At 44.0% G+C, this 10,874-nt stretch overlaps 1 protein-coding gene across 1 annotated transcript; it reads right to left on the reverse strand.

Annotated features, from left to right (window-relative positions):
* Positions 1 to 580: 580 nt before the first annotated feature.
* On the reverse strand, positions 581 to 10,826 carry DUSP3 (dual specificity phosphatase 3). The gene is made up of 3 exons (XM_084222067.1): positions 10,659 to 10,826; positions 6,565 to 6,791; positions 581 to 2,517 (listed from the first exon to the last, which is right to left on the reverse strand). Exons 1-3 carry the CDS (start codon positions 10,778 to 10,780, stop codon positions 2,312 to 2,314), a joined length of 555 nt encoding a protein of 184 aa, XP_084078193.1. The 5' UTR covers positions 10,781 to 10,826; the 3' UTR covers positions 581 to 2,311.
* Positions 10,827 to 10,874: the final 48 nt, after the last annotated feature.

The raw sequence follows: 10,874 nt of genomic DNA on the forward strand, positions 1-10,874 counted from the left end.
TCACCTGAAGGACACAGCACAGAAAAGGCTCCTTGATGTGGCCCCTCCATCCTGTGGAAGGAAAAACAGGAAGGCTGGAGCTCCAGCAGAATAATCTGCTCTGGAGTTTAACTTCAAGAACTTTACCTTGCTGTACAGAGCCTCCACTGCCACTGCCACACCTCAAACCACACAACCCCAAAACCAGCAGTAAAACAGTGCAGGCATGGCCTTTGTGATTGCTGATTGCTGAACAATTTCTGATTGTAAAACAATGCAGGCATGGCCTTTGTGATTGCTCATTACTGAACTGAGTAGACAAAACTACACCTGGGATCACATTTGTTACTAATAGAGTGTTTCTGTTTAAAACAGTGTTAAGATTTTTCATTCTAGAACTACATTAAAGCACAGGTGAGAATGGAGCAGTCCCTCTGGTTTCTGATGGTTTAACTAACAATTAACCAACAATTCCAGTTTGCAGTGGGAGATCACTGGCATCAATTCAGGGCTGTAAATCACAGGCACACACTTTCACACTAAGTCAGGCACAGTGCAAGAAAAGCTCCCTCTCCCAACACTCATTTCATCTGTAGTAAACAGAATCAAGTCATCATTTATTTGAATAGAATGTAAATATTTCCTGTACAGTGTGGTACATTACAATGCTCATTTTTATTTCATGATAACATGCAAGCAATCCAAGAAATCAAGAGTGTTCTTGTGCAAACTGCTTTGTAAGCACACCTGTGCTGGAAGGAATCTGCACATGTGGTTATTCCATTCTGCTACTGAACAGTGATAGTGAAGAAGAGATAAAGACACTGTAATTCCATACAAGCTTTGAAAGGCATTATATTAGGATACTTAAATTATACATCCACCACAAACACTTCTAAATACTAATATTATTTCTTCCTTGTTCAAGTTCTTCCCTCAGAATTTGCTCTTAACATTTTTTCTAGTATGATTCTGAAATAAAAATAAAAGAGCATTTAATAACAGACTATTTCATGTCCATTGTAACAGAAGAGATAAAAAACTACTCTTGGAAACACAGTGTGCATCAAGCATGGGCTCTGAATGGCTTTACTCTCACACTGTGCATTGCATAAATCCACACAAAACACTGCATGCACTTTATTTTCCAAGTGAATGCATCTGTGCATTTGTAAATATGCTTCCCATTCCTTGAAGCTCCTACATTCAAACTTTAGGCACCTGTGTGCATGAAAAAGAAGCTTTAGAAATAACAGTGCTCCTATGAAGAGTGAGTGAAGGGATGTGTTGGGGCTTTTGGGAGCTGGTTGACAGTATAGGGATAAAATATTTCTAAAATCATGGGATGTTCAGGGGAGTTGGAAAGAAAGGTTGGGCCTGGGAAAATGTTAGACTGCAAAACTGCACCTGTATAATCATTTAATGACTATGATAAAAGATCTGATTGTTATATGATAAATGATATGATTGTTAAATGTGATGATTGTTTGGTAATTGGACAGAATTATTGTTTAATCATAACAAGAATCATGAGAAACTATGTTTGGGAGGTTTGATGGAAATTACAAAAATCCACGCTTGGATGAAATCAATGTGTTTGATTTTTGGATTGGGAGTGGCAGTGGGGACACTGGGACAGTCCCAGTCCAGTGTCCCCAAAGGGCTCATTCTCAGCAGCAGCTCCATGCAGGACACTGGGGACCCCACCACCAGCTCCAGTTTGTACTGGGAACAGGGAAATGGGGACACTGGGAGTGGCACTGGGACAGTCCCAGTCCAGTGTCCCCAAGGGTTTGTCAAATTACAAAAATCCATGCTGGGATGAAATCAATGCATACAATAGAACAACATAAGTTTAATAATTAATATGTAGTTAGATAATAAGGGTATAAAAATGCATTCATCCTGAACCCATGGTGGAGTCAGATTTGGGTCTGTGCCCCTGCCACCCCGAGCTCTTCAATAAAAGCACCTGCATAGAATCATTCTGTGATTATGTGTTCCTGAACGCTGACACGGTGAGACTAAAGACAAAGCTTAAACAAATCACATTCAATGGCAACGCAAACCATATATGCTATGGAGTCTGCAGGGGCTCTGAAATGTGTGAAGACAGCTGAGTTATCCCTCTAAAAGCATCTCCTTATGGCAACAGCTCCAAACAGTGACACCATTGTGTCCCACCTCGAAAACATCCCAGAGTTCCAGACGGATATTTTCACTAGACAAGCAGGAAATCCAGCCCGGCGGTCGAAATTCGCGTCTCTAAAGCGCCTAACCCATCCTCTAAAGCTCTGAGAAACCGACAAGGAAACCACAGCGGTGCTGCTCTCTAGGGTTTGACCTTGCCCTCCTTGAGCAGACGCTCGTTGAGCTGGCACAGCTGCCTGAGGAAGCCGTCGTTGGGGCCGATCTCGCGCTGCTGGCGCACGGCGCAGAGCGCGCCGCGCACGTCCATGCCCCGCCGCAGCATCAGGTAGGCGATGACCAGCGTGGGCGAGCGGCTGTAGCCCTCCCGGCAGTGCACCAGCACCTGGCCTGCAGGGAGACAGTCACAGCTCAGGGTTATGCTGCAGTGGAGGGCTGGAAAGCGACAGCAAATGGAATGGGTGATGGGTGTTGGGAAGGATGAAGGTGGGATGAGTGTCAGTCCCTGGAGCGTGGGACTCTCAATCCCAGGGTTGTGGGTGTGAGCCGCACGTTGGGCGCCAAGCTGTGTCTGTAAGAGCCTGAATGAGGGATGTGGGACTCCAGGCAGCTCTTCAAAATGCAGTTTATTGTATCCAAGGTATTACAGCAGTCCAGGGTCATGGGCAACAGAGCCTGTGCCTACAGCTGCCAGCTCCAGCTGCAGGCAGGCCTGGAGACCCTTTGGTTTTGGTTACAATGCATTATAGACTTTGCTGAGCATCTTCATAGAGTAGAACCAATCTATCCCTTAACTATTGTCTATAGCCCATCATAACCACTATAGTTACCATATTCATGTTACTGCTTTCCAATCACTCAAAGTCAGTACATTACAGTTTAAGCTAGAAGTTGTTTTTCAGTTTTCTTGCAGTGGAAAATTCTGAGACCTTTTTTCTACTTGTCACATTGGCAGGCTTGTTTGCCTGTGCTCTCTTTCTGCTTGGTAAAAACATCTTGTTGTTTGGGGGTGGGTTTATACTTTGCTCTAAGTCATACTAACTAACTAACTTCTAACTCACACACCCTTTGCCTTCTTGGTTACCCAGTAAGACTGGCTCAGCAATTCTTTTCTTCTATATCAAAACTTGCTTCCATCTCTATTCCTTCATCAGACTCTCCATTTAAAAAAAACTCACACCAGAAACAATCACCTGTGGGTGAACAATCTCCAAACACATTCCAAAGGAGCAAAACACAGGAGAAGCAAGTGAGATAAGAATTGTTTTCCTTTTTCTCTGAGGCTTCTCAGCTTCCCAGGAGAAAAATCCTGGGTGAAGGGATTTTTCAGAGAACGGGAATGCCACAGAGCACAAGTGAGAAACAGAAAAGAGGCAGAAATAGCTAAGCATGCTTTTTGTCAGCATCAATAAAATGCTTCCAGTTGTTTGATTAAGGAACTCTCTCTACATATTAGGTGGGTTGTATTCAGTTTGCATGGCAACATTTTTGTGGTAGGGGGGCCAGAGGGGTGGCTTCTGTGAGAGGATGCCAGAGGCTTCCCCCATGTCCAAAAGAGCCAGAGCCAGCTGGATCCAGTGATAGTGGTGGCACCTCTGGGGTAATATATTTAGGAAGGGGAAAAAAAAACCTGCTGCACAACAGCAGGTCAATGAGAGGAGTGAGAATATGTGAAAAAAAAAAACTCTGCAGACACCCAGGTCAGTGAAGACAGAAGAGGAGAGGGAATTCCAGGCACTGGAGAGAAGATCCCCCTGCAGCCTGTGGGGAAGACCATGGTGAGGAAGGCTGTCCCCATGCCAGTGCCAGAGTCAGGGGAAATGCCCAAAGGAGGCCATGACCCCATGGGAAGGCTGCCCTGGAGCAGGACCTGTGGCTCCATGGATAGAGGAACAGGATTTCAGCAGGATGAACCTGTGCAAGCCCTGCACCAAAGCAAACTGCTCCTGGAGGACTGTGTCCCATGGAAGAAGGGATCCAGCCTGGAGCAGGGAATGCAAAGCTGCAGCCTCTGGGAAGGCCTCACACGGGAGAAATTCCTGGATGTCTCCTGTGGGTGAGACTGGAGCAGGGCAAGAGAATGAAGAGGAAGCAAAAACATGTAATGAACTGACTGCAATCCCCATTCCCTGTCCCTTTGTGCTGCTTGGCATGAGGAGGCAGAGAAATACGGTATGAAGTTGAACATGGAAAGAAAGGAGGGTAGAGGAAAGGTCTTTTAAGGTTTGCTTTTGTTACTCATTCCCTTACTCTGATTTGATTGGTATTAAGTGAAATTAACTTCCTGAAATTGAGTCTCTTTTGCCTGTGATGGTAATTGTGGGTGGTCTCCCTGCCCTTACCTTGACCATGAGACTTTTGTTTTATTTTTCTCCCCTGTCCAGATGAGGCAGGGATGTGCTGGCACAGCTTGGTGGGCACCTGGTGTCCTACAGGGCAAATCCTACAGTGAGATACCCAAAAATAAAAGAGCAGGCCACTTTTCCCTTTGAGAAATCTAACCTGATTTTATTGTTTCTCAGCTTCTTCCTCTTTGACCTGCTTTTCCAGACACAGAAATTTTCTCCTTCCCAAATGCAGTGGGACATGTGGCCCCAGTCTACTCTCCAGAGTAAATTGTTTTTTGAGACAAGAAATCAGCTGAACCATACACACACACCCTTATTACATGAATCACACCAAGAGAAATCCTGTTACCACATTTACCTCAAACAGCAAAAGCTTCTCAGCTCAATGAAAATCATGGTAAAAGAGCTAAAACAATTAATTCTCAGCATTTCTTGAGAGTCTATAGTCATAAATTAGTAAAATTTAGAGATTCTTCATTATATACATGGAAGAGAATTGACTTTTCAGCAAGTGGTCAGCAGTAAAAGGTTTCCAGCCTCTCTGTGAAAGGCAGAGGCTGAAGGGGTGCCTTTCAGACCTGCAGGATACCAGACCTGCAGGATACCAGACCTGCAGGCACTGCACACTAGAATGAAATTGAAGGAGAACACTGTTACATTCCTCTTCTCTTCACTATCCTCACTCTACACTTCGATGTCAAACAAAACTGACAATTTGCAGTAGCCAGTTAATCTTAAAACTGGCTCCAACATCACCCAGCTCCAAGGTTCCTCTTTGTTTACCACATTAAAAAAACAGTGGTGGGTGTGGTAAACAACTGCTAAGACTGAAATAATCAGCAAATGAACTGCTTCAAATCCAGACTGACTGAATTTACTGACCCTGAAACTACTGAGATTAAACTGAGCAGGTACAGTCATGGCACAGCAAACCCTTCTCTCCTCTTGCAGCCTGTTTCAGTGAGTCACAGTGCTAACTGCAGGAGTTACATTTCATTTTTAGAATTTTTCATACTCCACCAAACTGAATGTAGAATTTATTTCCATCTGTCAAAACCTGCAGCACAGCTCCAGAACCCCTTTGCCCATTTCAAAGAAAGAACTTCTAGAATGGTGGGAGTTCTCATTCCTCCTATTCAATGCTCAGTCACGAAGCAAGAAGGAAATTAAGCATGTGTAGAAATAACTGGAATGTTGAAATAGCTAGACAACACAAACACCATCTGTCCCACTGCACTGTGTCCTAGGATTTCTGCTCTGAGGAAACACACTACAAAGAAATGTGGCAATAAACAACATTGCAAATGTAACCTTCAACTTTCCTGCAATCCTAGGAAATAGAAAAAATCAACACATAAAATAATGTAATGACAATGTAATAAAAACTGTAAGGTGACAGTCTATATTCTTACTGTACATTTGGAAAAAACCCCCATGTAACAGGTTATGTGAGTACTCTTTAGTACTTGTATTACTTGTATCACTTCTGCCTTTAGATTGTGATTTCTAATGTCCTTAAACAACTTTTAGATGCTTAACTTATTTTTGTAAGAATATTTTAGCAGAAAAAAGTAAAAACATCTAAAGAAAAGTAAAACCATCTCTTCCCAGAAAGGTGACAGTCTGTATTCTTACTGTACATTTGGAAAAAAACCCCATGTAACAGGTTATGTGAGTACTCTTTAGTACTTGTATTACTTGTATCACTTCTGCCTTTAAATTGTAATTTCTAATGTCCTTAAACAACTTTTAGACACTTAACTTATTTTTGTAAGAATATTTTATTAGAAAAGAAGAAGAGAAAAAGTAAAAACATCTCTTGCCAGAAAGAAACTATAATAAGATGCAGCAGCTGTTCCCCATTTCAAAGTCACCCCTACAGAATTCCCTTTGCCATGTACTGGAGACTGCACGTATAAATACAAGACTAAGCTGGGCCTTCTTGTGCCTGACTTAGGGGCTTTATCTGAATTTTTCACTTGATTGTTCTGTGGATAATAAGAGCAAAGAAGCATTTTAAACAGCAAATGACTAAGAAACATATGCAGTGCACAGAAAACATGTAGAAAGGTATTTCAGTTTGCCTTACCATCCTTCTGGGAAAGGGCTTTGTCAATAAAATCAGCTGCCTCCTCAAAGTAGCGACTGAGGTTAAATTCCTGTGTATCATTAGCTTTAATGCCATGGTATCTGATGCCTGAGCCTTCATAGAACTCTGCATTAGTGTTCACATGCATGAATGATTTCCCCTCTGCTGCATTCAGAACATGGGTTATCCCCAGACGCTGCAGCCTCATTATGTTCTTGGCTATGAACCTGCGTGACAAAAAGTGTCAAGAAAATGATTAGAATTTGGTGAATCATCTCAGTATTTAGGTATTGAGAACCAAACCCTTGGATTTTTCTGTTAATAGATGCCAAATATACTGTGCCCAAAAGTGAATTAGCTACAGGTTATAAATTCACAAAAATATTCAGAGCCATGGTCACTACTTGTGCTGATTTCTTGGCTGACACTGAGGAATGCACACATGAAAGTGAATCTGCATCTGCTAGATCCTACTGTGGCATAAAATTCTAACTTTCTGAACATAAAATTCTGACCAAAGTAGGAAGATACTGGAGATGATAACACATTAACTTCTAAGATTAACCTTTATCCACATAAAATAATTTAAAAAACAGTTATAAAAAGCCTCTACTGTCAGGTACCAGTGTTGTAGAACTTGATAAGCAGTACTTGCTACTTTAGCAGGCAGCCCAGACAAACTGACATTTTAGGGAGCAATTTTAAGCACTGTGAAACAGCACTGACTTCCTATGAGGCCATGGGAAGAAAGGACCTGAGTGAATGTTAGTTAAATCTTCAGAAGACCCATCTAAGAGGTGTAGTCCAATGCCCTGTGCTATTCAACACCTCTGAAGTCATGAAAAGATCTGTCAAGGCTATGCAGAGGCCACCAACACAGAGATATCATTCAGTCTTTTCATCACATGTGTAATTTTCAGTGTCTTGGCTGAAATCAGTATCTGGATGGGAAAGAATCCAGATGAGTGATGTTTAAGATGCTAAAGTGCTTAAGAAAGCATTCAGTGGATATTCTCTTACTTTCTAGTTATTACTTGGCAGAAATATCCTGTTGGAAGTCCCAATACTTTCTAGAGCACAGAAGCTCCAAGACTGCACAAAATGGGGGCTCAGCCTGTTCTCATTTCTGGGAATAATGCTTGGAAGTACCCACAGGGCAGGACTGGAAATGGAACACATGAGGTTTGCTCAGTCATCCTGCTGCTAAATACAACTCAGGGGTGAGTATGATGGCATAAACTACAGTCAGTATGTAGTGAAAGCTAAGCCCTTTCCAACTCCTCAGTTTTCCCAATAATTGTAGCAAAATCATGAGCTTTAGGTGGCTAAACGTGACCTACCCTATTAGTGAATAATTAAGCTGGATGACAATAATCATGCCTTTCAGGCTTGATGATGATAATTAATTAGATCCAGTAATAATGCCATGAGCTTTGATAAAAGCTCCAGGATGTAAAATGGCAAACAAACCTGCTCAGTAACACAAGTGACCATGCACCAACCTCTGCCTGTGCCCTGGAGTGCAACCTACAGTAAGAGGAGCTAACCATAAAATAATATCAGGAGAGCATTAACTCCTTTTTGCCATAATCCCACTACTTTTCATTCTGATGCTGCTTATTTTCATATGTCAGTTGCAATATTTGCCTCACTTTCCTGGGAAGGAAAAAACCCCACATATTTTATCACTCTATGTGGTCTCCCAGTAAAATCTAAGCCCCACTGGTGAACATTAGCAGAATGTGACAGAAAGCTTGAGCTGAAGGATAACTCAGTTCCTGCACACTGTGGGAAAAGAAGTAGCCTAGACAGATTGTTTTTAAAAGCAGCTTTTAGTATGTGTTTAACTGCATATGGAAACAAATATTTTTAAAAAACTCCCCACAGCTCAACTCATCAATTGCAAATACAAGAGGACTTCATATTAAGCTGAGCTCCAGATAAACATTTGTGCAGTATCATTTTGGACAAGTTTCTATGAGATGGCAATGCATCCAGGGCATTTGGCTGGACCCTTGGGTAATCTAAAAAAATAAACACCCAAATTAGTCAGTTTACATCTACATGAATCTCTGAGTCCATTCACTCACAATTTTGAAGTAATTCAAGGCCATGAACATCTTGAGAATTTCTTTCTTGCTGATGACTGCACACCCCTTAAATTCTAGTGAAAGCAGATGAAGATTTATGCATGACTGAAGCTTCTACATTTTCTGCTGTCTGTGCCAAGCAACTATGGCAATGAACCAAATATTTGTAAGACTTCATTACCCAAACAAATGCTGACAGATTTTCCATCTGGCAGGACATCATCTGTGCCAGGGGAGAAGTTTCAGTGTCTGGAGAATTCTGCTTTCAACACAAAAATCCTACAGAGCAAGGCCAAACCAAAAAGTGTTAATTCAGTGGTGAGTTCCTATGCTTAGCAGGGTGAGAATATGGTTTAATTAACATTAAATAGATCAGCATCTATCTGTTCAGCATCAACAGGAACTCCCATCCTGAAATCATGGTTGAATGTGGCAACAGACTGTTATTTTAAAATTATTTACTGCACAAATCAGCTTGCAAGCCATGACTTCCTTTTTTCCCCAGGAAAAAACTACTGCCATTATTTTGTAAATACTACAAGTATGAAGGAGATGGTGGCTGTCAGAGTGGCCACTGAATCATTTCAGTCCCATCTCTAGATGTGCATGTCCTGGCAGTAACAAATATAATTTATTTTGCCTTAGGACTAAGTGACAATCTATGATCCTGACTTGTATTTCCTTAGGAGATACAAACCTAAAATAAGTACAGGCATCCAGTGTATTTAAAAAAATCCCCAATTTCACAGGGAAGAAGTGCACATAGATTGACCAAAAAGGGGAAAAAGAATCAGCAGTGTGAAAAATGTCTATTTTATTATTGGCTTTTGGCAAATATTAAAATGAATATTACATGTGTTGTGATAGAAAGTAATGCTGCATTAATTATCTTAAGTAGTGTGTTAAATATAGTTTTAGGTTATAACAAAATGTTAAAATAGAAACTATGCTATGTAGGATACTTTTTTTCTAAAGAAAGGACTCACACTGAGATAGCAGCTACAGGACACCCAAATCTTTCAGAGAAAGAGAATTTATTGCTCCATTATCAGAAGAAACGAACTTCTTCCTGCCTTGCTCAGCCCTGAAGACACCATGAGGATTCAGAGGAAGAAACTGACACTGCCCAGCCAGAATCCTGTGTGTGAATGGAATTGATGCATCATGTGTGAGGTGTGTGAATATGCAACAGGCTGTTGCTTTTAAGGGTTAATCCTCTGTGTACGTGGGGCCTTTTCGGGCTTATTTTGCCCAGAAAAGGTACCCGGACGGTCTGTAACTCTTTGTGTTTATTGTCTCATATTGTCCTAATCCAAATTGTCCAAATTATTATTACTCTAATTATATTACTATTTTTAAAACCATTTTATTACTGTTAAACTTTAAAAATTTTAAAAACAATTGACTGGCGTTTTTCATAAGCAGGATAGGACAGGATAACTAAAATCATGATGTGGTGTAAAAAAAAAAAACCCCGCTGAGGTCCAGCAGATCTCGTCCTGCAGCCCGACTGCCGCCGGCTCGAAGCACCGGGAGCTGCTCGGTGACCGCTCTGCGCCTCACGGCCCGGCCCGGCCCGGCCCTTCCGCCCGCCGGGCACGGCAACCGGCAACCGGCCCGGCCCCTCAGCGCACCGCACCCGGCCCGGCCCGGCCCCTCCACACACCGCACCGGTCCGGCCCCACCACAGACCGCACCCGGCCCGGCCCCTCAGCACACCGCACCCGGCCCGGCCCAGCCCGGCCCCTCCGCCCTCCGGGCACCGCACCGGTCCGGCCCGGCCCCTCCTCACACCGCGCCCGGCCCGGCCCCTCCTCACACCGCACCCGGCCCGGTCCGGCCCCTCCGCCTGCCGGGCACCGCACCCGGCCCGGCCCCTCCGCACACCCCACCCCACCCAGCCCAGCCCAGCCCAGCCCAGCCCGGTCCAGCCCCTCCGCCCCCCGCGCCCCCGGGGCCGGGCCTGCCCCGCGCCCCCGGCCGGCCCCGCTCCGGCGCACTCACGCGTTCCCCACGTGGATGCGCGGCACCACCTCGTTGCTGTGCGCGCTGGGCAGGCTGTAGCAGCCGCTCCCGTTAGACAGGAGCTCGTTCAGCTCCTCCACCGAGATCTGATAATCGCCCATGGCCGAGCCCTCGGCGCTGCGGCTCCAGCCCGGCCCGCTCCCGCCCCGCCCGGCCCCGGCCGCCGCCTCCGAGGCGGGGCCGCGGCAGCTGCCG

The sequence above is a fragment of the Fringilla coelebs genome (genome assembly GCF_963513975.1).
Source record: "Fringilla coelebs genome assembly, chromosome: 27".
Taxonomy (NCBI): Eukaryota; Metazoa; Chordata; class Aves; order Passeriformes; family Fringillidae; genus Fringilla; species Fringilla coelebs.

What these genes read in the sequence shown, in the direction of transcription:
- DUSP3 (XM_084222067.1), bottom strand. Translation starts at nt 10,780, where the DNA reads ATGGGCGATTATCAGATCTCGGTGGAGGAGCTGAACGAGCTCCTGTCT. An exon ending in CGCATCCACGTGGGGAACGC is followed by an intron (nt 6,792 to 10,658) that starts GTGAGTGCGCCG and finishes TTTGTCACGCAG; the next exon opens with GTTCATAGCCAAGAACATAA. An exon ending in AGCCCTTTCCCAGAAGGATG is followed by an intron (nt 2,518 to 6,564) that starts GTAAGGCAAACT and finishes GTCTCCCTGCAG; the next exon opens with GCCAGGTGCTGGTGCACTGC.